The 27942-nt window shown below is 36.1% G+C and overlaps 1 protein-coding gene across 3 annotated transcripts in view; it reads left to right on the top strand.

Moving 5' to 3' along the window:
• Positions 1–3760: 3760 nt before the first annotated feature.
• Positions 3761–27942, top strand: part of WDR41 (WD repeat domain 41) — a 47527-nt gene continuing 23345 nt past the window's right edge. For 2 of the 3 annotated variants that reach the window (XM_021699966.1, XM_021699959.1), the window contains exons 1-7: positions 3761–4068; positions 6523–6638; positions 17613–17661; positions 18848–18979; positions 21486–21548; positions 23780–23891; positions 26640–26702. In XM_021699966.1, coding sequence (XP_021555641.1) covers positions 4018–4068; positions 6523–6638; positions 17613–17661; positions 18848–18979; positions 21486–21548; positions 23780–23891; positions 26640–26702 — 586 coding nt within the window. In that variant the 5' untranslated portion in view covers positions 3761–4017. Of the gene's footprint in view, positions 4069–6522; positions 6639–17612; positions 17662–18847; positions 18980–20789; positions 20796–21485; positions 21549–23779; positions 23892–26639; positions 26703–27942 lie in introns of all 3 variants that reach the window. The other variant, XM_044916705.1, reaches the window with a different exon arrangement.

Here is a 27942-nt window from a genome sequence, read left to right as displayed (position 1 = left end):
TTCTATTTCTGGACTCTATTCTGTTCCATTATTCTGTCTTTTGTGGTAAAATATGCATAATATTTATCATCTTAGCTATTTATAAGTGTATAATTCAGTGACATTAAGTACATTCACAATGTTGTATAATCATCACCATTACCTATATCCAAAACTTTATCATCCTCAACATAAACTCTTTATCTATTAAACAATAACTCTCAAATTATCTCTTCATCCCAGCCCCTGGTACCCTCTATTCTACTTTCTCTCTATATGAATTTGCCTGTTCCAAGTACTTCGTATAAGTGGGCTCATACAATATTTGTCCTTCTATGCCTGGATTATTTCCTTTAGCATAATGTTTTCAAAGTACATCATGTTGTAGAAATACAAAAATTCCATTCCTTTTTATGGCTGAATACTGTTCCATTATATGCATATACTTGGAGATAGTTGAGTTTCTTGGATTTGTAGATTGATGCCTTTCATCAAAATTGGGCCATTTTCAGCCATTATTTCTTCAAATATTCTTTTTTTTTTTTAAAGATTTTATTTATTTGACAGAGAGAGACACAGCGAGAGAGGGAACACAAGCAGGGGGAGTGGGAGAGGGAGAAGCAGGCCCCCCACGGAGCAGGGAGCCCGACGCAGGGCTCGATCCCAGGACCCTGGGACCATGACCCGAGCCGAAGGCAGATGCCTAACGACTGAGCCACCCAGGTGCCCCTCAAATATTCTTTCTGTCCCTTTCTTTTCTTGCCTTCTAGGGCTCCCACAATTCATATGTTGATCCATTTGGTGGTGTCCCTCAGGTCCCAGGTCCCTTAGATTCTCTTCATTTGTCTTTTTAAAAATTTTTTGCTTCTGTTCAATTACACTATCTTCACTACTTCTTTTTTGTCTGCTCAAATCTGCTTTTGAACCCCTCCAGTGAATTTTTCATTTCAGTTATTGTAACTTTCAGCCTCAGAATTCTTTTGTTTCCTTTTTATAATGTATTTCTCTTTATTGATATTCTTATTTCATTCATGCATTGTTTTCCTTTGTCCCTGTCTTCCTTTAGTTCTTTGAGCCTCTTAAAAAGACAGTTTTAATGGGGAAATTGGAGAGGGAGATGAACCATGAGAGACTGTGGACTCTGAAAAACAAACTGAGGGTTCTAGAGGGGAGGGGGGTGGGAGGATGGGTTAGCCTGGTGATGGGTATTAAAGAGGGCACGTACTGCATGGAGCACTGGGTGTTATGCACAAACAATGAATCATGGAACAGTACATCAAAAACTAATGATGTAATGTATGGTGAGTAACATAACATAATAATAAAAAAAATCATCTGCTTATCTCTGGAAAAAAAAGACAGTTTTAAAAAAGTCTTTGTCTAGTAATCTCAGTGTTGGGGATTCCTCAGGGTAGTGTCAATTAATTTTGTTCCTTTGGATGGTCCATACATTTGTATTTCTTTGTATGCCTGTGATCTTTTTGTTATTTGAAAACTGGACATTTGAATCTTTTAATGTGTTAACTCTGGAAATCAGATTTTCTTCCTTCCCCCGAATTTGCTGGGTTTTTTTCTTTTTGTTTTGTTTTGTTTTGGTTTTGTTTTTGATTGTTAAAGGGTGTCTCTGTGTTGGGGATTAGCCAGAGTTGAAAGCTCAAGGTCTCCTCAGGTCTTTTTGAGCCAGTGTCTTTCCTTGGGCTTGTGTGATGGTGGCTTTCTAAATTATTCTATATGTTTATTTGCTTTTGAGTGACTTAATCCTTAAATGTGTGACTACCAAAACATGGGAAAGGGTAGGGAAGAAACCCAAACGTGTCATTCCTTCAAATGCTCTGGAAGCAGCTGTAGTCAATAGGGGTTGAAACAATGGTGGCCAGAAACTGCTAGCCAAGATTTCCCCTGAAAGCTGCAAGCATTTAAATAATGAGAGCTCCAGGGCACCTGGGTGGCTCAGTTGGTTAAGCGACTGCCTTCGGCTCAGGCCATAATCCTGGAGTCCCAGGATCGAGTCCCGCATCGGGCTCCCTGCTCAGCAGGGAGTCTGCTTCTCCCTCTGACCCTCCCCCCTTTCATGCTCTCTCTCTATCTCATTCTCTCTCAAATAAATAAATAAAATCTTTAAAAAAAATAAATAAATAATGAGAGCTCCAAGATAGTTAATACATTTCCTGCCAGTACAGTTGTTGTGTACCTAGAGAAAGGGATTCCTGGTGCTTCTTACTCCTCCAGCTTCTCTGAGGTTACTTTCATATAATCTTTTATAAAGTTCTTTCTCAGCTGTCCTGAAAGGAACCAAGGGAGGAAGTATTCACCCCTGGGCCAGTGCTTTAGAGACCAGAAGAGTGTTCCTTAGATCAGACTAATGAGGCAGTGGGAAAACCTGCCCCCCCCCGCCGACAAGAATATGGAAAATCAGAAAGATAAAATGTAGACTACCTGGACAACCATGTTGCCTCACTTGAGGATGGACTTCCAGGACCAAAATCCTGGTATATCTGGGTCCTGTTTCCCTTAAGATGAGTCCCCCTTTTCCAGGACTGAGGAGTCTCTATTTTGGTCTATCTTCAGTTGCATGCAGACTACAATTTGGGGCTCGAATATTGAAGGCAACCTTTTTCTGACCCTTGGGAGTGTTTCTTTGTCAAATGCACTTAAAATGAATACAAAGAGATCCCAGTTCTCCAGGGACTGGCAGTTAGATTGAGCAGCTGCCCTTAAATAACATACCTTTAAGTAGAGTGTATGGTCCTCTATTAATGGTGTTCAGTATATTCTGCCTTGATCCTAGAGAGAAGCAATTTTATTGCTTTTTGCCTTTCAGCACATCTGTACCCAGCACATATTTGTTGAATTAATGCATTGGGTGGAACAGTTGGATAGGTTCTCTGTAAGAATTTACTGCTAGGACCCTCATTTGCACCTAATAATCATGTATGCAAATATATGTATGAACTTCTGTAGACTTAAGTATAAGTAGTCCCTAGACAGTGATTCTCAAACCTTGCTACTCATCAGAATCTCCTGAAGAACTTTCCCCAAACCCTAATTCCTATGTTTTAACCATAGAGATTGTTTTAATAAGTCAGGGGTGGGAGCCAGGAATATGTAGTTTTCAAAATAAAATACCTGCGTTATTCTGATAGGCAGCCAGAGTAGAGGACCACAAACCTTTGACTGCCTAAGACAATCTAGTAGTCACAGTAGAGGATATAAAGTGCTTTCTATTATTTAGGGAGATTCTGGGTTAGACATTATAGCATACAGTCAAGAGCAGTAGTTTTGGAGCGTGGAGATTGTATTCCATTCTCAGCATAGTCACTTCCAAGCTGTTAGCCTTAGACAAACTAATCTTTCTGGGCTTTGGGTTTTTTGGTTTTTGTTTTTAATAGAATAGGGACTTTACGGTTACCATTAGAATTTATGTAAATCCTTCCTTAGCACAATACCTCTGTTACAGCACACAATAAATGTTAGATTTATTCTGGTGTACACACGTGCCACTGGATTAGTTCGTATGCAGAATATACTGAAGTACACCTTCTCCAGTCAGTTCTTTAGGAAACTGGTGGGGGGTGGATGCTAGTTTTCCGGTACCCCAGCCAAGTGAAGGTCAAAAGCCAACCAAAAATGAGGAGTACTATTGGTACTGGTTGTTTCCGGGCTCCAAGTGCTGTGCTACACATTGTCCACCAGGGGCCGCTGAAGCCACCTAAGCTCAGCGCGCAAAGGGGAGGCCTCCGCGCGTGCTCACTGGGTGCTGCGCGCGCCTCCGAACCCCTGCGCCACTTTAGATTTCGCCTGCTGTTTTCCTGGTGGCTTCCCCAAACCAAACCTCTGTGGCTGAGTACGGCAGTGCTTCGGGGACAAAAATCTTTCTCTTCTCTGGGCTCGGCCTTGTTAATTGTTCCGTGGTTAAATCGGGCGGCAAGTATTTGGGTCCCCATTGCGCTGCTATTCAGGAGGTAGGGGGAGGCTGAGCCCGGCGCTGAGTTCGGGCTGACTGGGGCTTGGGCCCAGCGAGTCGGTGCCGCTGCGCGGATGTTGCGATGGCTGATCGGGGGAGGCCGAGAACCTCAGGGACTGGCGGAGGTAAACACCCAGGCGACCCTGCCTGCCCCCTCAGAGGCCGAGCTTGCCCGAGCGGTGGCTTCGGTCTGAGCCCTGCTCCCCGTCCAGACGCTGGAGCCCCATGCAGAGGCGGGGCCTGTGGGTCTGGAGGCTGTCGAGGGCGTGGTTGGCGTGCGGGGGAGGGGGGATTGGCGCGGATGGGGACACTCTGTAGCTAGTCGGAACTCCTGATTCCATTAAGACCTCGAGAATTAAATATCCCCTTTTCAAAAGGAGGAAACTGAAGCTGATATGATTCAACAACAGGTTCAAGAACTAGTCTTCTCCGTACTTAAACTAGCTTCATTTCAATTATAAAATTATCTGACTTACTAAGAAGCAAACAAGTGGTGACTGCAACTTTCTATTTTATTAGAATTGGTGTCACTTCCAACAACAACTGCTGCTTGCTCAGGGAATAGAAAATCTATTTGAGGGGCGCCTGGGTGGCTCAGTTGGTTAAGCGACTGCTTTCGGCTCAGGTCATGATCCTGGAGTCCCGGGATCGAGTCCCGCATCGGGCTCCCTGCTCGGCAGGGAGTCTGCTTCTCCCTCTCCCACTCCCTGTTTGTGTTCCCTCTCTCGCTGTGTCTTTCTCTGTCAAATAAATAAATAAAATCTTAAAAAAAAAAAAAGAAAAGAAAATCTATTTGATTATTTATTCAACAACAACAAAATATAAAATTATTTTTAAAAATTAATAATTTGCTTCAAAGTCAAGAAAATTATTTTTTTAATTAACTCCTATTTTTGGTTCCATAGTCACTCTTTGTTCATGGGCCTGAATAATTGGATTGACTGTAATTTACATTTGAAATGTTGAGAATAAAATAATTTTGGACTCTTAAAAGGATTGAGGTTTGGAATTTATTTCAGTTGCCACCCTAGAATTAGAGTTTGTATTTGGATTCCCTTTTATTTATCATAGGAAATAGTTGTTTTGATTGTTTAAAAAGTTGGGGTTGTGAGTCAGCAGCCTTACTTCTCACTTTTAACTTCCTCATACCTTTGCAATTGAGGCTTACTGTCTATTAAAAAAAAATATTTCAAATCAGGTTCATTTCAGATAGGCTGAGATCTTAAACATTAGGGAATAGTTGTAGATAATTATATATGTGACATGATAATTCTGTATTAACACAATTATTTGATTAATCATATAATTTCATTATCTAATTCTCCCATGCCTGGTAAACTTTCATTTGAGGGAGGTGGTATACAGTTTTCAAATTTCTCACTTTTGCTTTTCTTTTCAGAACCACCGCTAGAAATGAGATGGTATAAATAAAAAGCACCCCCTCCTTTGGGGGTGATTTTTTGGAGAAAACATTTATGCATGTTAGGTTACACATTTTTCATGTTAAAGTACTTCACTTGTATACCCATTGTGAATTGTACTTTGTCAGAACCAATGATTTTCCTTAATTTATGCAAGAACTGCTTCTAGTTTTAGCAGTATTTCTCTGCTGGGATGATTTTGCCCTTAGAACATATTTGGCTATGTCTGGAAACATTTTTGATTTTCAGGATGGGGGAGATTAGATTTCTATTGCATCTAGTATGTGGAAACTAGGGATACTGTTGAATATCCTACATAGGATAGTCCTCAACAGCAAAGAATTACCTGGTCCAAAATCTCAATTATGGCAAGTTTGAGAAATTTATCATGAAATAGTACCGGGTTTGACTATAGAAAGGGGTTAGTAAGAGCTACCTTACGGAATAGTTGAGTGAATTATATGCCATATGTGCTTTGCACAGTGTCTGGCAAATGGGCTGTGACCTAATTCTCTGTCAATGTTAGCAATTATCTTTATCAATTTTATTGTCCAAACTTGAATTTATTGAATTTATCAGCTCTGAAAGATTTCATTCCTTCTTTTATTCAGTCAGCAATCATGTATTGAGTGCCTATAATGGTTTGGGCACTATTTTAATCTGTATTTACCCTTTTGACCTGCAGTTTTGTTTCTGTCAAGTTTTAATTGAGAAACACTCATTCTAAATACTGAATTGGATTGGCCCATTGATTTTTTAGGTCAGGTTTATTGAGGTATAATTTCTTAACATAAAATTCACCTTTCTGCAAATTTATGGTGACTTGAAAATACTAAAATTTATGGCAAGGTGAGATTTCCCCCTCTTTACTTACATTGTTTTTAGTTAACAATCTGAAGAATGATGATCTGAGTTTAAGGATATTTAGATCAGTTCTAACATGATGTGGATTTGTAGTAAGAAAAATGTATGTTAAATTGGGAGTTAATTGATATTAGGGGAAATAGTATATAGTATTAGAACATGGTATCTCACAGCTCTTTAAATCTTGTATTCTTAGACGTATACCATGCAGTTTTATTTCAGTATGGTCTTTTATCATAAATCATTTAATCTCTTTCTCTTTTGTTTTTCTTTTCTTTTTTTCCCCAATGCAAGAAATCTCCTTTACAGACAATAGGTGAAGAACAAACCCAGAATCCCTACACTGAACTGCTTGTACTGAAAGCTCATCATGATATTGTACGATTTCTGGTGCAGTTAGATGAATACAGGTAAGAAGCTCTAGTTGTCCACTTGCCTACTGTTTGGAAAGAATTTTTAGGGTATCATATATTTAAAAACAACTTCATAATTAATATCTTTTGTAAAAATTTCAAATCTGATCATTAACATTTATTAGAAATCAACATCTGCATCTTGATCAAATATGTGCCAAAGTCATTTTTTGCCCAAAAGTCAGGGTGTCATATCTGGTGACTTGATGGTGATTCTTGTTTGAGGTTTTTTTGTTTTTTGTTGTTAGTGCTTAGAAATGTTTTTTTTTTGTTAGTTTTGAGGAAGGGAATGACTTTAAAATTTGAGTGGGAGTTATGTTAAGGTGAACCTAAATTTGAGAAACAAATATGGGGAATGTTTAACTATGAAGTACCTACTAGGAATGTGCTATTTTTAGTGGAAGGTAAGGTAAGTAATCTGAATGTTTTGTTGAGGAAATCCTTTTAAAATGTGCATTATTTACTTTCTTGTCAACATGTTCAGTGTTGTGTTTAATTGCAAATAGAGATGAGGTGTGTAGGTCTTAGGACTGTAGATTTAGCTTATTACTGACCTTTATATCTGTTTATTAAGCCCTTATTCAACTAAATGCTTAGTAGCATGTAGCATAAAAACAATTAGAGTTAATTTTGTAACTGTTTAATATTTATCTTCTCTAGAAGCTAAACTTCATGGGGGAGGCATGTTTTTCTTATTCACCACAGTATCCTTAGTACCTGGCACAGTGCCTTACATGTAGCAGGTAATTAATAGATAGTTCTTGAATGAGTGACTCCCCAGACTGTTAAGTGTGCGTGTTGCATGCCATCCTAACTCCCTAACCCCGTCTGTTTTCCCTATCAATTTTCCCACTCTCATCTCTAATTTTCTCTTTTACCTTTGATACTATCTTTTTTTTTTTTTTTCCACTTTTGACTCCATGGGTGACTGCTCTTGTGATTATTCCTAATTCTGACCATCACTTCTAATGTCTATTAACCTTGTTTTCTCTCTGCTTTTTTTTTGTGTCTTTGGTATTGCTTTTCCCATGTGCAGTGCAAGTGTGACAGCACCTGGAGTTAGGTCAGATTTTACAGGTTAGGGGCATAGTCCTGCACAGCACTTCCCTCACCTCAGTCACCAGCTGCAGTCTCCAGGGGTGCCAGGCCACCCCCACTTCTGACCAGCTGGCCCTCAGGTTTGATACTTACTAGAAGCACTGACAGAACTTAGGAAAGCAGTATTCTTAGGATTACAGTTTTATAAAAGATACAGTCAGGACTAGCCAAGTGCAGAGATGCTTAGGACCAGGTCTAGGAAGGCCTCGAATGCAAAGCTTCTGTGTCCTTAGAACATGTCACCCTTTCAGCACATCAGTGTGTATTACCATCAAGGAAGCTCGCTCAAGCTCTGGGTATCCAGAGTTTTTATTGGGGTTCATTACTAGGAATGATTGAGTCATTTGCCACCTGATTGAACTCAATTTCCAGCCCTTCTTTCCCTGCCCTGTCCCCACACTCCAATGCCAGGTTGAGAAGTCAGGCTAATATCTGTGGCTCAAAGCACAGCCCTCTAATTACATGGTTCATATTTCCTACATGGCTAGACCCTATCCTTAAATTGTCTAGAGGGCCCACCCTGAATCATCTCATTTGCATAAACTGAGGTGAGGTCTGGGGAGCCCAGCTCCATTCTAGAAACCAGGGACACAATCCAGCCAGATTATTTTACAACAATATGTTCCTCAGCTTTTGTTGAGAAGATTCGTTTCTTATATATATTACTAGCCTGTCAACATTGTTTTGTTGTGATATGAGCCAGCCAAATAATAACATGTAAACAATAGTATAATAATCTTCAGACTTTTTGGTAGTATTCATTGTTGATATGTTCTGAGACATTGTTTATTTAGCCAGCCAGTCAGTCAGATCTTTGAAACTAAACATTTCTGGAAATATAGGATATTTGGACAGCTAGAGTTTCTTGTTATTTTACCATATTAAGTTGCTAGGTAGGTTTTAAAAAACCCAAATGATTTCTTAGGCCATAAATCACTAATATTTGGGTCTTAAGGAATCCTCAGATCATGTTGTCTGAGAAAGTTAAATAAAAAATATACAATGTACTTTCAGGATGCAATCTTTAAATTTTTATATAGAATAACTGTTAAGATTCCATTTTCATTGTTATCCGTCCTGTGAAATGTCCTGTTGGCTCTTATTACATAGAAGAAGAATCTGCAGAAAAGCCCATCTCGTAGAATAATGATCATTGTGCAAATGCTGATATTTGATTACGTGTTCCCCACAGTGATGCTCCTGTTGTATAAATCAGTTGTTTAATGAGGTAGTAAATGTTCTGTAAACAGTAAAAAATTATAGACAAGTGTATCAGTTCTCTATTGCTCTCTCAAATACCACCCCAAACTTAATGGTTTCAAACAACCTGCTATTTACTTAACTCACTAACTGCAGGTAGCTACTGAGGGAGGGCTCAGCTGGGTGGGGTACTTTTTTTTTCATCTGTGCCCGGATCAGCTGATCTTGTTTAGGTTTACTTAATGCATGTCTGGTCAACAGGTAAATTGGCTGGGGATGGTTGGTTCATATTGGCCTCAGCTGGGATGACTGGGCTTTCTCTCTGTATGGTTGCTCAAGTGCTTGTGCACATAGTGATCATGGAGTTCTGATATGAGCGAAAGGGCGAACCCTGATGTAAAACTCTTCCCAAGACTCTGTATCATGTTTGCTGCTGTTTCATTAGCCAGAGTGAGTCAGGAGCTTGCACAGATTCAGTACCTGGATAAATAAACTCTACCTCTGGAGGGGAGAAGCGACTAAGTCCTGTTGCTAATGCTGGTGGACATAGGAAGGGAGGATAATTTGTGGCCATGTTTGTTACCGATCACAGGGAATCTGAATGCCTAGAAATAGATGAAAAACCTACATTTTGGCTTTTGCAATAAAGTGAAGATTTTACTACATGAGTCACATTTAATTCTTTGTGCTCAAGTCGTTACTGTGTCAAAATTTACATCTAGTTAGATACAAGGTTTTCCTGTCAGTGAAAGACCTGTAGAGGTGTCAATGTGTGTTTGTTTTAAAAAATTTAATTCTGCCCTGAAAAACCCTGAAGGAGTCACTACTGCTAAGGAAGATATAAGAAATCTACAACTTATATAAATACTTACTTAAATTAAGAGCATGGCATTTTCATTCTTAATTTAGTAGTTTAGATAATTTAGAATTATCTTTACCATTGCTAATGTACATTATTTGTGTATGGTCAAATTACAGAAATATATATTATACTTTTTGTGTTTTTATTTAATTTTTGTGGGCCTTACATTCTGGTTTTTTGGTCAGCTGTTGTAATCCAGGTTTCACGCTTCAGGTCTTTAGATAATATCATTTTATTGAGAATTTTGCAGAAGGATTTTCTTGTTTTCTTGGCGGCTCAGCTAAAATCAGTGAGTGGAAAATTTTCACAGATTGGTTTTTGAAGATACCAAATAAATCCTGTATAACCTAACAGACAGCTGCCTTTTCTTTTCTTCTTTAGTGTTTTTTGAACATGAAGTGAGGGTCATATTGATTGGGAGATCACTAGAGAAGGCTAAGCCTCAGCAAGAGATTTCCAAAAAATGGACTGTGCTAAAATTGTGTGTAATACTCTAGCATTTGACATATTAAACTAAACTGAGTTCATAACACATTTTAAGAATAGTTTTCTTTGTTGCTTATTTGACCATTCCTTGCTCCTCCAGGAAACAGACAAGGTTATGTAGGATGGTGATCATGACTGGAAAAGAATTAGGTGACCCATGAAATGCCAGACTAGAGAACAGAATGTGCCCCTAGAATAGCTGGTCCAGCTGTACATTTACAAGACACTAAACAAACTCATCCAGTTGGATAATTCACTAACAACAAACATTATGTTATATCTTTAAGGAAATATTCTTTTTTTTTTTTTTTAAGATTTTATTTATTTGACAGAGAGAGAGCACAAGCAGGGGAAGCAGTAGGCAGAGTGAGAGGGAGAAGCGGAATCCCCACTGAACAGAGAGCCCGATGCAGGGCTCGATCCCAGGACCCTGGGATCATGACCTGAGCTGAAGGCAGCCGCTTAACTGACTGAGCCACCCAGGTGCCCCATTTAAGGAAATATTCTTAAGCTAAAATTATCTTTCTCACTGACATTTGGAGAATAGAAATCAGTAGTCAAGGTGATTTAGGCCCTTTTCATACCTGAGTTCCCTGCAAAGCAGATAGCAAAATGGAATGAAGCACACAAGTGGTTTATTAGAAACATCAGTGAGGGCACCTGGGTGGCTCAGTAGGTTAAGCGACTGCCTTCGGCTCAGGTCATGATCCTGGAGTCCCAGGATCGAGTCCCGCATTGGGCTCTCTGCTCGGCAGGGAGTCTGCTTCTCCCTCTGACCCTCCCCCCTCTCATGTGCTTTCTCTCTCTCATTCTCTCTCTCTCAAATAAATAAATAAAATCTTAAAAAAAAAAAAAAAGAAACATCAATGAGAGGAAAAGGGAGGAAGCAGGATTAGACAAGGGGAGCTATCTCAGACTGTGGTGTAGATCTGACAGTCTCTCTAGGCCCAGTGGGGAACTCCGGAGGAAAGAATGCTCTTTATAGGAATTCTGTGTTGGATAGAAACAAATGGGACTTTTAACCCTGCCTTGCTTAGTCACTGGCTGAGGGTCATCCAGGAACGTACTTAATTTCCTTTGGCTGGGAGCCAGCTGAGATGGTTATGACTTTGGCTTGAAAGCTGAAATGGACCCTAAAGTGAACAGCTGGAGGCAGGTAACCACATTCCTCAGAGCTGGGCAGCTTCGTCTCTTGAAGGGCTATCTGCAAGATGTATATTGCCTTTCTTATACAAACTGTATCTTGGGATCAGTAATAATCAATGAGAGGAAATTTCTCTTTATAGAAGAACTCAAGCTAGGAAGGATCATGAAATTGGAATATTGTAATTTTGCAACCTCTGATAACAAATTTAGACAGTTTATTGATGGTTGTTAACATCACATGCTCATAAAAGAAAGACTACCAGAAATTACATTTCCTGTTGGAGTATGCGAACTCCCCATGAAATGGCCCTACCAATAAGTCAAATTTAAATCTGATTAAGCCTCTAGATCTATTAATTTACTGGAAATACAGGGGACAGAGGTGCATGTTGAATGACCACAAAGGAAGGAAGCTAGCAAAATCCAGACTGAGAACTCTATGACACAAATGTTTAATTGCAAGGAGAAAAATAGGAAGAAGGAATCGGTAGAATAGAAGAGACTTCAGAGATACATCAACCATTGCAACTATGAATTTTATTTAGATCCTGCTTCCCATAAACTTAAAAAAAATCCTGAGACAGGGAAATTTGATCCTTGAGTATGTGGTGACATTAAGAAATTAAGTGGTAACTTTAGTCCTGATGTAAAGGAGTTCTAAAAGATACATACTGAAATATTGACTGATGAAATGTAGTTACTGGATTTGCTTCAAAATAATCTGCAGAGGGGGTTTTGGGTGTGTGTACAGATGAAACCGTATTGGCCATGAGTTGATAATTATTGAAGAGAGATGAGTACCTGGGATTTTTGTTATGCTGTTTATACTTGAATGTATGTTTAAGTTATCCATAATGAAAAATTGAAAAATGGTATATATTTGATAGAGAGGAAATTAAAATGCCAATTTAAAAGGTATTTTTGTTTCAGAATAAAACCTTTTCTTAGATATTAGGTGCAAGAATCACACAATTGGACCTGAACGTAAAAACTAATAACTGGCAAAAAGCTGGGTTAAACGATGTTGGCTTTGATATACAATCCTAGTGGGATTTCTGATTCTTCATCTTGTGTTAGGTAGCCTTATTCACCCAAATCACTGGTACACGCCTGGACATCTGCAAGCCTCCCACTCAGATGTAGGCTTCCCTGAAAATAAGAGCAAAGCACAATGTTTCCCCTATAGAAACACATAAATCCTCAGAGAAACCCTGCAGGATCCTAACTGAGCATGCTCAGTTCATTCTCATACACTCATTTATTTGACCAGCCAGGCAGAGAGAGGCCAGGGATGTTTCTCTAGTAGTAGAATTTCTTTCACAGAAATTTGAGCTCATGTGAATGGAGGCTTCCCCTGATAGAAGTTCTAGGGAGTTTGGGGTTTCTAATATTTGTAAACTTTGATGTTGTAGTTTAGCTTTCTGTTTGTGATTTGGGGAGGGGAGAATTTACGAAGGGTTTACCTCTCCTAATGACCATGAAAACTGTGTGTGTGTGTGAGCTAAAAAAGGACCATAGACATTCAGATATTAGAGTTATGTTAATGTATGCATTTTTCTTAAGAAAAAAGAGTTTGATGTTCCAGTAAATCTATTGAAAGGATCAGTGACATCAAAGTGTATGGCTCATGAAAATGCTTTCAAGTTCCCTTCCGCTTCTCTTACAAGTTTCCACATACTTCTCTGATTTTCTTCAAGTAGTTCGAGAATACAAGATAAGTAAAAATCTATTTTAAATGGAAGTTTTCTATTTTTTCAGTTTGGTTGGGTTTTTGGTATTATACCATTTTTCATTTCTATTGTAAAAAATATATACTATTTTAGTTGCATCATGCATTAGAAAGTACTTGTGGATTAGGTGAGGAGTTAGTTAACCACAGGGATTTTTTGTTTTGCCATAATAATATTCTCTTTTTATTTTTCTAGTGCTTTATGGTAGATATTGAATACAGGAAGTTTTATGGACTGTACCTTTCATTATGTCCTCTAAGGTTATATTTGAATCTGTAGCACCTTTGACCTAATTGAAATAAATTCAAATGAATGAGAACTATTAAATAAGCCCTTAAGTAATAGACTTAGGAATTACTTGTGAAAATATTTTGTGTTATACAAATCTTTGAAGTTTTGCTGTACTTTTCAGTTCACAGTTGCAAGAATGAGAGTACTTTCTCTGAGATGTTCAAAGGGAAGGTGTTTAAAAGGAATGACTTCTATAAATTGAAAGGAGTACAAATGAGAATTCTCAATGGATTCATGATCTGGACCCTATAACATTACTTAGTAATGTAGACTGAGTTCTTTAAGGGCAAGAACTATTCTACTGATCTTTACATTCAGTATCAAATATATATTATCAAATATACATATAATACATTTAATGCTTAATATATAGTTAGTGTTTAATATTTCTTGAATGAATGAGTGAATCATCAACTCTCATGATAAGTTTAGTTCTCATAATTAGGGTAGGAGAGGATGGAACATTCTAGAAGCTCTGCTATAGGTCTTCATAAAATCATGTTTCACCTTGTTAAACTTCTTTTCATGCATATAGTTTTTGCTGGGTCATTTATTTATTTATTTATTTATTTTTAAAAGATTTTATTTATTTATTTGACACAGAGAGAGAGACAGCTAGAGAGGGAACACAAGCAGGGGGAGCGGGAGAGGGAGAAGCAGGCTCCTGGCTGAGCAAGGAGCCCGATGCGGGGCTCAATCCCCAGACCCCGGGATCATGACCTGAGCTGAAGGCAGACGCTTAACGACTGAGCCACCCAGGTGCCCCTTGCTGGGTCATTTAATCATATACTCTCAATGAGTGTTTTTGAAGACATGGTTTCAAGTTGAAAGATATATGTAAGTATGGGACAGGAACATGAAAAGAAAAGGAATTTATGTATGTGTGTGGTGGGTTTCTGGGTTTTAAATTTTTTTTAATTTTAATTTTTGTTTTGACAGTATATTCATATGTTAATAATGATAAAAGGAAAAATGAGGTTACTTTAATACACTTAATGATTACCTATTTTACAGAGCCCTTGCAACACTTAAATGTTCGCTTATTCATTAATTTATTCATTGAAAAAGCATTTCTTTGGTGTTTTAAACCTCCTAGAGATAATCAGAGATTTGTTGGACTTGAAAATGCCACATCATAAACACCAATAAATATGGCAATTACTATATTTCATTGATTCTAAGAAGCCTGTTTTTTCCCTATTTTAAGATCTCTGAAATTTGGAGATATCATAAAATTGTTAGTGTCTTTCAGTTATAATTGGCAGTATAGAATGTCTTACCCTTGATATCTTAAAGTTGATGAAGTACATTTCTAAACAATCACTGAATTTTGAGATCTTGAAGCAAGATCCACATGTAATTGATCTTGACATTTCCCTGTCACCTAGCATGAATCTCACTAAATATATTTTGTACTAATCAGTAAGGAAGCGTTTCTCCTAAAACCTTAGCTATAGACTTGAATCTTTGGATTCTGTGAGTTTAGAATGTTTTAAAAAGTTATTACATGTAATTTTAATGCAATACAGCCACAATTCTTCCTTCCATTGAATAGTTTAAACCTTACTGGCATTTTAATTACTCCTTTTTTATAGTTCATGACTTCTTTTTAGCAATTACAATGTATCTTACTATTAGGAATTCTTGGGTTGAATTTTCATTTCTGATTTGCAGATGGCTGAAGTGTGTGCTTGACTGATTAGGATGAACTGATTATAGTTTAAGATAAACTGATAAAGTGTAGCTAGTTTTCAATTATCCATCCTAATAGCATGGATAATTGTAATTTGCAAATGATCTCCCAACCCTTTATTTGTTATTTTATGGGTGATACTAATATGTAGCAAAGTTATATTGATTTGCATTTCTAAGCTTCATGTTTTCTCTTTAGAGGAGGTAATAACAAATACTGAAATGGCAAAAAAAAAGGCAGCAATAGAGAATATATAAGAAAATTGAAAGACCCGAATATCCACCAACTGGGTAATTGACCTCTGAGCAATAAAAAATTGGCTGTGATTTCATGCATTACATTGAGCATTGTTTAGATTTAACTTTTGTTCACTACTGATTAAATTAAAGTTTGAGGTGAAATGCTCTATATCTCATTTCTAAACTCTCAGCCGTTCAATCGTCTCTCATTGTGAACTCATGAGATTCAGACATGATAAAACAATAATGAGAAGTTAAAAATCAGAGTTAGAAAAAAGTATGTATTTTAAACCTGCAGTCTTCTAGAAAGGAGAAAAGCAATTATAAGAGTTTCAAGAATCAATAGAAATTGATGTTTTATACCAAAGAAAACTTAAGACCTTGAGTCCTGCCTCCCCATGATCACTATACAAATAAAAAGAAATCAATAGGCCTAGAAACATAAGCTATTAAAGATTGATGTTCAGCAACTATTTTTGGTACTTAGGCATTGTTTCGTATTCTGATTCAGAAAAATGTATGTTATTAAATAAGAAATTGTATTTTTAATTTAAAAATGTTTTCTTTTTAATCTCCAGATTTTTTATATACTTCATTTTGAAATAAGAATAAATGTTAGGCATGGATTTAAAAAATAATTCTGCATGTGATTTCTTACTAGTTACCTAGGAAGTTCTAAAGGTCCTTCCATCAAAAAGATACATAGTTCTATATTAAAAAATTGTAAACAGACTTTGGTGAGGATGTATTTAACTAATTTCCCATCTCCTGAATAATCTCTTAGCTCCTATAGTAGGAGATGTAATTGAAGGATTTAGAAATGAATACTGAAATGAGCCAGTGAAGACAACAGTTACTTATGGGACTCTGAAACTGAGCATGAGAAATTAGAACTTGAAGCTCAGTTTGGAGTTTTAAGGAAATGGCTGAAGTAGTGAGATTTTATGGATCTCATATAGTGGTAAAATTTGTAAGAATTTCCTGATACTCTCAGTAACAAAGTAACTTTTGTGTCTTAGTGTATCAGTTCCCCAGTGATAGACCTGAATGGCTAACAGTGTTTCCTGTAATGAAGACATTCAAGGCATACCCAGATTTTGTGAAACCCACTAACAGTCTTGCAAGGAAGAACACATTTTTAAAATGTCATAGCTCCCAGTGGATTATCATTATTAATGTTTTTATTATTATTATTATTAATGGTTGTTAACTATAAGGGGCCAGTTATGCACAGTTCATAGCTGGCTTTCTATAATACCACTTCTTTCCTTTTCAAAAAACAAATCTTGAATTTAGGTGAATGAAAGTGATATGGGAACAACTTTGGATCAATTTTGATTCATTGAAGAATCATTTACAAACTTATATATTACATTATTAATAAATTACTTGACATGCTTATGGTGTGATTGCTGTATACCACGTGTTGGGACATTGCTTGAGAACAGTGCTTTCTTGATTTTACTGTAATGCATTCACTATGATGAGTAATCGTGTACAACAAATTATTTTTCTTGGCATTCTTTGTATCATGGATATCTTCTACTCTACAAAATGTATACGATTGTTCCTTTATGTATAGTGAATGGGAAGTAAAGAGAGAAGCTATAACCGAGTTCATCACAGCTCTTTTCTCATGGCAGGAAATAAACTTTCCTTTACCTTTTTGCATTTCAAACATTTTCACTAAAAAAACAAAACAAAAACCCTCAAAAAACCTCAAAGCTTCCAAACTAAGAACACAGTATTTACATGAAAAGACTAAGAGCCAAGTGGAGCAAAGGAGAGATCTTGGCTTTAAATAGTAAAGTTAAAATATCTTTACAGAGAAAATAATAGAAATAATGAACTTATCTAGAGACATGATTCCTTTGTTCCACTCTTGGAATATCACTTCCTATCAGTGAAGCTCTTCCTCAGTTTGGTTTCATATCACCTGTCAGGGTTTAATCATATTTTTAAAGCCAGGAAGGACTTGTCTCCTTCTTTCTTACAGTTTTAGCAGTTGATTCATTGTAATGCTGTGAATGGCTTTATTTATCTTTGGATCTCAGTACCTGGCATAAAACCTAGAAGGTAGTCCATAATTATTTGTTGAATTAGCTTAACTTAATCAGCCTTAATATAAGTCAGAATACCATTAATAAATTCTGATAGTTCTTAGAAATTTTAGCATATAAATGTCACCAGAAATTTCTTTTCTTTTTACCTTTTTTCTCTACCCAGATTTGCATCTGCTGGTGATGACGGAATTGTAGTTGTGTGGAATGCCCAGGTGTGTATTAATTCTATGTGAATTGTGTAATAAAGACATGACTTTATAGTTGAGTTTGCATTCATAAACATTATTTGGGTATATACCTGCATATGAGTATACTGAAACTAATTAATACTTGAAAAAGGCTACTTACGATGAATCCATTTATAATGGGGGGGGGCAATATTTCATAGTAGAGAAAGTTTTAATCTTACTGAACAAAATTTAAGTTATCAGCAACTATGTACTGACTCTGAAAATGAATCAAGTGTTGATTTATTTTTGTGGGAGATAGAATTTTTATTTCAAACTTGTACGATAGCATAATGTAATATTCTTCTCATGTTTGACTTTAATAGGAATGTAATAAAAGGCTAATTTTTTTTCAAAAATATTTAAGGCTTCACCAAACTTTTAAGGCTGATCTTTTGATATTCAAATTATTCTCTTTTGAAACATTTATCTTCTCACTGTTACTTGGATTGTTACCTGGTCTGACTCTTTCAGATCCTCATTTCTCAGTGGCTTTGACAGTGATTAAAGTAGTTATTTAACATTATGTTCACCATGTTCATGAAATCCTGCAACCTTGGAAGGATTTGCAATTTATGTTATATTTACATTGGATCTTTTGTGTTTACTACTTGGGAAAGTCAGTGAGAGACTGATAGCTGAAGACACTAGATAGATAGGAATAGTTGTTGTTGTTAGAGATGGAGTGGAGACTGAGTTTATGAGTGGTTGAACTACTACTCTTGGATGTGTACTGTGTACACATGTATTGTGTATATGTATTGTGTTGTTATGCTAACTTTTATTTCCCTCAACATTTTAACTTTGGAGATTAGATAACAAATACTTGGATAATGAGGACTCCCTATTTTTTTCCTACAGATTAGTTACTGATTTTTTTATGCTTAATTTATACAATTCTTAAAACCACATGGTATGGTTTTAAGAATATCCCTTTAAATTTTCATGTAAAAATATGCTAAAAATTAGTATTTTCTATTAGAAAATAATTATGGCTACTCTTTCAGTACCTGTTTAGATTTGATTGCTTAAAGTTAGATTATAGCATCTAAGTAATTAAAAATGGAATTATATTATTTTCTACATGGTGATTCTTCTAAATGTTGTCATTTAAGATTATTTAAGTTATAAATATGATATAAGCCTATTGAAATTTTTATTGGTATTTCAGACAGGAGAAAAACTTCTGGAACTTAATGGACACACTCAAAAGATAACAGCTCTTATTACATTTCCTTCCTTGGAAGCTTGTGAAGAAAAAAACCAACTGATCTTGACAACCTCTGCTGATAGAACAGTTATTATATCCTTAAATCTGGAAGAAAGTGAAATAGCTATAGTGACCCAAGGGACCAGTACATACATTATTAGATTTTAGCCTTTGGGGGCTTGTCTGTGCATTCATTTTAGCAAAAATGATTTTGCTCTAGCCTTCATAATACACTTCTTAAAAGTATTAGGCATCTGAAAAGTATTAGACTGGAAATAGGTTAAAGGCTTATTGTTGATGGAAACCCCATGACTAAAGCTGTTCTTTCCAGAGTACTATTACATTAAGTCATAGAAAATGGAGAATTTGGGCTTAAAAGTACTTATTTATCTTAGTTTGTAAGATATTTAAAGAAACAAAGATGAGTTAGACTGGAGAATAATTTACATTTTTGTCTGTACAGTATTATACAGCAAAAGAAATGTAACGGCCGCAACCCATAAGAACCTTCTGAACATCTGAGCTTGGCAGAAAAGTGAATTACCATATGCTTAGTGTTTAATATTTAGTTTTTAAAAATAATTTTAAAAGAGTAAATTCTCCCCCTCCCCTGTTTTTAGATAAAAATTTAAGGTGTAACAAAATGGTAAAGTTCTCTAGAGAGCACTTATGTGTGCCAGGCATTGTTGTGTTTAACATATATTACATATGTTTTTACATATATTCCATATTACATATATTAACATGTTTAATTCATATAAGTATTTTTATTCTTAATTCCAGAAAAGAAAAGAGAGGCACGGAGAGGTTAAGTAACTTGCCCTAGGTCATACAGCCACTAGAGGGCAGATGGCAAGCAGTCTGACTGCAGGGTCAGAACTCTGAACCACTGTATATTATTGCCTTCATAAAATACTTCCCTTTATTATTTATATGAGGAATTTAGCCTTTAATATTTATATGAGGAATTAGATTTGTGAAGGCCTCAGCCAAATACTTAAAGGAAACTGTAATCTTACTTTAAAAAAAAAAAGGTATCCGAGATTAGCTTTAAATTGTGCTTATCTGAGAATTCTGTTTAAATAGTTTGAAGCATTAGGAAAGTAAGTTTTGGAGTATGCCCAAAGGAGTAGGTGTTTCCTGGGCTTCTACAGAACCAGGACAGACCTTATTATACACTTCATTATTTTTTTAAAGATTTTATTTATTTACTTATTTGAGGTAGAGAGAGCAAGCATGCGAGCGCATGCAAGCCTTAGCATGGGCGGGGTGTGCAGAGGGAGAGGGAGAAGCAGACTCCCCTGCTGAGCAGGGAGCCCGACTTGGGGCTCAGTCTCAGGACCCTGGGGTCATGACCTGAGCTGAAGGCAGATGCTTAACTGACTGAGCCACCCAGGCGCCCCATGACACACTTTAAATGAGTTCATTAGCTCAAGTGATTTCTAGACAGGTTGCCAATAGGTGAAAAAATTTCAGGGTAAGATTTACATGCGGTAAACTGTATTTTGTGGTGATGACAGTGTTGCATAAGCAATATTACATATATTTAAGTCAGAGTAATTTTATTACTACTGTTCTGTTGAGACAAATATTATTTTAGGGCCTAAGCTTTTTGTTTGTTTTCAGTATCAGTATAATCTCCAAAAATAGAATTTAAAATACTTTGTTTTTATTAGACCATTCCTAAGGTACTATAATAATGCTTAGAGGCAAATACTAAATTGCTGTTATAGTATGGAGATGAGTAGTTGAGACATTATCAATATGAACTTTACTTTTAAATGATGGTATCGAGTCATTTTCTTCATTGAATTTTCTTGTTAAAAATAATTCCAGGCTGCTTGAGCCTCCACTGTTAACAAACTTTATTAAATGTTGAAGATAAATTTTTAATTTTAGTCAGGTGATAGTCTTAAGTCTATCCATATACATGTGTGTATGTATATATATGTATATATTTGTATGCATGTATATAAATGTGTGCTCAGACATGCTGTAAAATGTATATGTTATCTTAGGAAATGGGGTGAAAAATTTGAAAGTTGTTACGCTCCTTAAGTCAAACTAACCTTGGACACTTAATGGAGGTCCTCTAATTATTTTAAATATGTTTACAAGTAATACACTATAACTGGCTTCTTTGAATTAGTATAACAGTAGTAAATTCTGCCATGCATGTTGAAGGAGCTTTCAAGTAAGAATTAATGGAGTTGGTAGTTTTTAGTATATATACTTTATGTTCAATGTTTATTAGATTATGGTGGACTATTTTAGAGAATAAGTTTGAAATTTAAACATTTGTAATATTTAATGCCTATAAATATTCAGTATTCAGACCATTCATTCTGTTGACATTTTCAGATAGTTTAATAGTAAAATTTGCCTCAAACTTATTTTAGATTGTAAGCTTGCTGTGCTAAGTTGATAACTCACTATATGATTTAATTTTAGTAATAGTATAAATGCTAAATATTTTATGCTTTATTTCAAGATTTTTCTACCTGAATGTGTAACATTTATAATTTAATTATTAGAAAACTTAACTCCTAATTGAGATTTTAACGTTCTGTTTAGAAATTATTTCTTAACATAAGTTTAGTTATGGGATTGTGATACTGGCAGACAAGTTCGGAAAGTATCCTGCTTCCAGTCTACTATAAAGGTAAAATCTTAGGCTGTTATTTTATGATAATAAAGTTTTTGTTTCAGAAAAAAATGTTTAATAAGTTAGATGAAATTACTTTTGTTGGTTTTAAGAATTATTTCTTCCACACATACCTACAGTCATTTGATTGTAAGACTGGATTTTTGAGAGCTTATATATTAAATGTTAGAATGTTTGAATTTGAAATTAGATCAAGGGGTGAATATATAACAACATAAGGAAAAGGATAGTACCTAGTATGTTTCTTGTAGATAATTCTAGGGAGAGATGTTACTTGCAGAATGACTATACCAGTAGCTAGTCTGGTTTTTTTTTGTACTTTGAACTAAAAGCATGGATTTATTTGTCCCTCAATCTATGCTTTTTTTTAAATTTTTTTCTCCCATAGAATGGGAGAAAATATTTGCAAATCATATATCTGATAAGGAATTTGTATCCTGAATATATAAAGCACTCTTAAAACTCAACAATAAAAAGACAACACAATTAAAAATAGATACTGTGAAAGATACTTCTCCAAAGAATATATACAGATGGCCAATAATCATGTGAAAAGAAGCTCAACATCATTAGGTATTAGAGAAATGCAAGTTAAAACCATAATGCAGTACTATTTCATATACACTTGATGTCTAATATCTGAGACAGGTAATAACAAGTGTTGATAAGGAGACAATGGAACCTTCATATGTTGCCGCTGAAATTGTAAAATGGTCTAGTTACCTTGAAAGTTGTTTGTTCATCAGAATGTTAAAGAGTTATCATTTGGCCTAATAATCTCACTCGTAGGTATTCCTATTTCATTGTCAAGAGAAATGAAAATGTATGTCCACACAAAAACTTGTACATGAATGTTCATGGCAGCACTATACATAATACAAAAATAAAGTAAATGTCCACGAACTGAGAATGGACAAATGTGCTGTATCCGTATAGTGGAATATTATTTGGCAAAAAAAGGAACAAAGTACTGAAATATTAAACATTCAAAAATTAGACAGGGTAGGAACTCTTTTTTTTTTATTATTATGTTATGTTAATCACCGTACATTACATCATTAGTTTTTGATGTAGTGTTCCGTGATTCATTGTTTGCGTATAACACCCAGTGCTCCATGCAGAATGTGTCCTCTTTAATACCCATCACCAGGCCAACCCATCCCTCCACCCCCTGCCCTCTAGAACCCTCAGTTTGTTTCTCAGAGTCCATAGTCTCTCATGGTTGGTCTCCCCCTCTGATTTCCCCCCTGAACTTCATTTTTCCTTTCCTGCTATCTTTTTTTTTTTTTAACATACATTATTTGTTTCAGAGGTACAGGTCTGTGATTCAACAGTCTTACACAATTCACAGTGCTCACCATAGTGAACTCTTGAAATATAAACTGCATTATTTTCAAACCTTTTTATTCCAGCAGCTTTAAAAGCAACTCCACCCTCTGCTTAGACAAGACCACCTTTTCTTTTTTATTCTTCCCTGTCACTCTTACCTTTGTGCTCACTCAGAGTCATGGATGGGCAGAGTACAATTAAAGGTGTGGACTTTAAAGTACTATTCAAGGTAAAGGACTTCTGTAGACTTGAAACACTCATTTTCCTAAGTTAAGGACTAGGAGCTATTAATTTGACAATTACATAAAAACTAAGGTCATATTTTCATTTTTATTTTTAAAGGAAGTTTGTTTAAGCCTTGGTTATTAATTATCTATTACTGAGTATCATATTACGTCAAAACTTAGTTGCTTAAAACAGTAAATATTACCTCACAGTATTTGTGGTCAGGAATAAAGAGCAGCTGAGCTAAATAGTTCTGGCTCAGTGTGTATTATGAAGTTGCTGTCATCTGAAGGCTTGATTGGGGTTGGAGGTTCCTAGGGAACTCACATGCTTGGTAAGGTAGTGCTGGCTTTTGTCCAGAGGTCTCACTGTTTTGCATGTGCATCTTTCTCTATTTGGCTGCTTGTATGTGTTCGCCATAGAGTGAGTGATCCAAGAGAGAGCTAGGAGCAAGCCACCATGTCTTTTATGACTTAGTCTTATAAGTCACACACCATCCCTCCTGCCACGTTCTATTTGTTAGAAGCTAGTCACTTAGAGCCCTCATTCAAGAGTGGGAGACTTAAGCTTCATCTCTTAAGAGAATGGTAGCAAAGAACTTGTGGACATATTTGAAAAACACCGGTGAATGCTTGAAATTCTAAACTGATTTACATTTCACATGAATTTTGCAGTGTTTAATTGTTCTTCAGAGACTAGATGTTTGGCTCTCTGGTGGGAATGACCTATGTGTGTGGAACCAAAAATTAGATCTCCTGTGTAAGACTGGTCACCTTTCTGATACAGGTAAGAAAACAAATCAAAGTGATTATGAACCATGATTGATAGGCTTTAAAAGACATAATGAATCTTCAAAGAGACTTTCCATGAATACAGAGGTTAATATAGGGGATTTTTCTTTTCAATTCTGAATATATCCTGTACCGTATTTCTCCAGTTCAGGTTCATGGTTGCGTAAAATATATTTCCATCTCAAATTGAGGGAGATGACCCTGCCCCTCCTCTTGGCCTTCCCTTCTAGTCTAACAGCGTTTCTCAAAAGTGGTCAAGAAAAACCTTTTCATTTATGCTCTTGGGCTCTGTTCCTAAACTGAGTTTGATGAGCACATTGACACGTGGAATTAAACCTTTCTGACTTTATAATAGCATTTCCTTCTTTATTTGTGGGGTTATTGGACTTTGAATAGATTCCAAAGGATGACTTCATTTTACAATTAGTTTTGCTGTAAAGTTCATACATAGTGCAAACTTACTAATAAAATTCTATTTTCTCAGAATTTGGTTGATATTTTTGGTTTTAACAGAAGAAAATCAGTTTTGATTTCTGATACCAAGGATCTTAAAAAATAAAACTAAAAACTATTCAGAGTAAAAATATTTAAGTAAAAATGAGTAAATTTGAGTGGTAACCTTGAAGTCATGTGATACACTCTTAACTATGTTTCTGAAAGTAATCAGATAAACCCATGGACATTGTAGAAAGAACATTATTAAGCATATCGATGTCTTAAAGGCAGCAGGAGCCCTGTGAATTTAATTTACAGTTCATAATTGGAACGAACTCATCTCCACATAGATACTATAAAATGTTAGAAAACTAACGTGATGTCAGCAAAACTAAATCTATACTGTTCTAGGATTTACAGTTTTACTTCTCCATTGAATGATCACTAGTAATCTTGGTGGTATCTAGATTGTATTTTCAAATTTCCTACTATGAGTTATAGCTCTATTTACATGTATATTTTCCTTTGTGTTTCTTACATTAGCTTGTGGCTACCTGTGAATTTTATTCCATGAATTATTAGTATCTATGTTGTGAAATACTGAAATCAGGGCTAACGAAAATGTTTTGTATGTTAGTGTAAGGAACCACCTATTACTGTAGTCTCCCTTTCTTTTGCAAGTTATCTTGGAGTACTGCTAGGTAATCATAGTATTGCCCTATTTATCAGTGTCTCAAGAGATAGTGGAAACCTTTGAGAAAATCTTTTAGAAAGCTTTGAGAAGACCATAGGGTACCATTGGTGAGCTTTTTGTGATTTGGGTTTTCCAGATTACAGGATGCTATTGAATTAGCAGTGCTCTTAGACCTCTAGCTCAGGAAGCTTCTTTCATAAGGCTTGCTTGATTTTAGGCTAGCAGGGCTTCTGGGGGCAGTTATTCTATATTTGGAAATAAGCAAAGATAGTCCTAGTACAATGCAATGGAAAGAACCTTGGCCTAGAACACAGGATATCTTTCCTTTTCCAAAAGCAGCATGTTCTGTGATTTGTGTATTAAGTTGCTACTTCTAGATTGCTGAGTTTCCAGTATTTTCATTACTTGATAAACATCTTTTTATTCGAGTATAGTTGACACAGTATTACATTAGTTTCAGGTGTATAACGTAGTGACTCAGCAATTAGATGTTACACTGTGCTCACCACAAATGTAGCTGCCATCTGCCACCGTACAGTGTTATTATAGTACCATTGACTGTATTCCTTGTGCTGTACCTTTTATTCCTGTGACAATGTTTTAACGAGCTGTTTTCTGCATCTAGAATTCTCCTCTTGCTACCCCTTCCCCTGCTCTCCTGTCTCCTCTACTTTTTAGCTTGTACCACTTCTCCCCCTTTCTCCTCCTCCACTATCTCCTCCTCCTCCTTGAACATGGAAAAAACACAAAGCATACTGTCAAAACAACTCTACATGGAGAAAAGGTTTAGGTTAGAAATACTCCCCATATCCTAAGAGTGCTAGTTTTTTGATGGGTGGGAAGTTAAAGCAAATGAGTAGAATATTTTCCAAATTTGTATGTATTATAAATTACATATATATTTGTGTGTATGTGTGTATAGATATAAATTACATATATTTCATAATGGAAAATTAACTTTAATAAAATTTTTTTTTACCAGCTCATGGTGGTTCTGAATCTAATATATCAATTCTTTAATTCTTGCTGACAAAGTAATAATTGTAATGTCTTTTACAAAAGTTAAGGTTACCCTAAAATCATTTCATGATTCAGCTATAAAAAGATACTCAGAGAACTCTCTTACTCTTCCAGTAATACAAGGAATTTTGTGAATGTACTAATTGATTATAAACATGCTATTTGAAAGCCATGTTCTTAGCTATTGATTGTTGTGACTTAACTCATTTACTGCCAGGGGGTCTGCTCAGGCTTTTTAAATTTACATTGAGGAAAATGCCAACTTTGCATCTTGTTTGAGCTAGCTATCTTGTAAATGATCATGGTGATTATCCTAAGGGATTCCTGGTAAAAAAAGTTGACCACAATAGTAAAAATGTTCAAAGAGCGTATTCTGCCCTTAGTAAATCAGTGTCTTCTTTAGGTCTCACATACTTTTCACAGAATCATTTTCCATGTTTAGGTAAGCACGGAAGTGTGGTGTAGCAAAGTATATGAGCTTTATTGTTACCACCGCTTTTATGGGAAATGACTGACATAAATCTGAGAATGTTTTTATTTTTGATGTCATCCTTGAAGAAAATAATTTGACCTTTGTTTTATATATTTTTTAAGGGATCAGTGCTTTGATTGAAATACCTAAGAACTGTGTTGTGGCAGCAGTTGGCAAAGAACTGAGTGAGTAGGACTCTTCTTCTATTTCTTTTTTAAAAAATTTAAAACTAGACTTGTATACACATGTTAGAGAGACAAGTTAAGTTTTTAATTTAAGGGACATCCGCCCCTGCCCCAGTGTTGGCCTCCTGCGATTTTTGAAGTGATGTGGAGACTGAGACATTTTCAAGACGTTGGGTCAGTTTTTGTTCTGTGCTTGATCTAATCCAGAGAAGTGGGAGCAGGGTAACCCTACGTGTCTGATGCCAGAGAAGGCAATTTACATTCCATAGTCCTCTCTGTTGCTGGTCCATAGTCATACACTTCGCAAACATTTTAACCACGTAAAGCAGCTATCAACATTCTGGCAACTAAAAACTTGAGTTGGATGGTTGGAGGACGATCTTCGTGGAAATTCACTGAGGTAGCCACTATGGCGTTTTTGCCTCAGGAAGCCAGAGTGGGGCCCGTTTTCTTGGGAGGAGTTTATACCATTTCCTTCAGAGTGTAGTAGGGGGCCTTCAGAGCAGAGGGAAGGGGGTAGCAAGAGGAATTTTGTAAATGTATTAATTGATTATAAACCTGCTGTTTGAAGGCCACTTCACTGTTGACTGTTGGCTCTTTCACTGCCGGGGAGCCCACAGTAAATAAGCCTTTTGTTCCCACTGCCTTTTGAATGGAATTTGGGTGCTGAGAAGTGATAGTAATAGTAAGCATGCTGCTTAAAGGCTGCTTTTTTCTACAAGAATTTTTCTAATGTACCCCAGAGGGCATTTGATGTTACTTGTGCTACTTTTCCCACCGACCAGACCTGAGACTTGCAAATGCCAATACGACGTGAGCTAATTGTTTACCATTTATTACGTGCTGTTTGCAGCCTCCATTGCTTTGTAGCCAAGTTTCTCTTTCTTCAAATGACCTTTCCATGTGTAATCATGTCAGAGGAGTAATTTTCTGGACCCTGTGCTTATCCTTTCTTTCCATAGAATAGTTTCAAAAGATATAATGCTGTGTTTAGTTTTCTCTTTTCCTTGCAGAAATTTAGTTTTCCCACATTTTTGATGGAGCTGGAAACCTGCCTCGCTCTTCCCTGCCTTTCTCCTCCCGTAGCCAGCCAATCACTTTGAGTTTTGCTGATTTTACTACCTAACTCAGTGGTTCTCAGATTTTACTGTGCATTAAAATGACCCAGAGTGCTTGCTAAAAACACAAATTACTAGGTCATACCCCTAGAGTTTCTAATTCAGTAGGTCTGGAGTGGGGC

This window comes from Neomonachus schauinslandi, chromosome 7, assembly GCF_002201575.2.
Source record: "Neomonachus schauinslandi chromosome 7, ASM220157v2, whole genome shotgun sequence".
Lineage (NCBI taxonomy): Eukaryota > Metazoa > Chordata > Mammalia > Carnivora > Phocidae > Neomonachus > Neomonachus schauinslandi.
The sequence above is the reverse complement of the archived record's forward strand: the minus strand, read 5'-3'. Positions and strand labels throughout refer to the sequence as shown.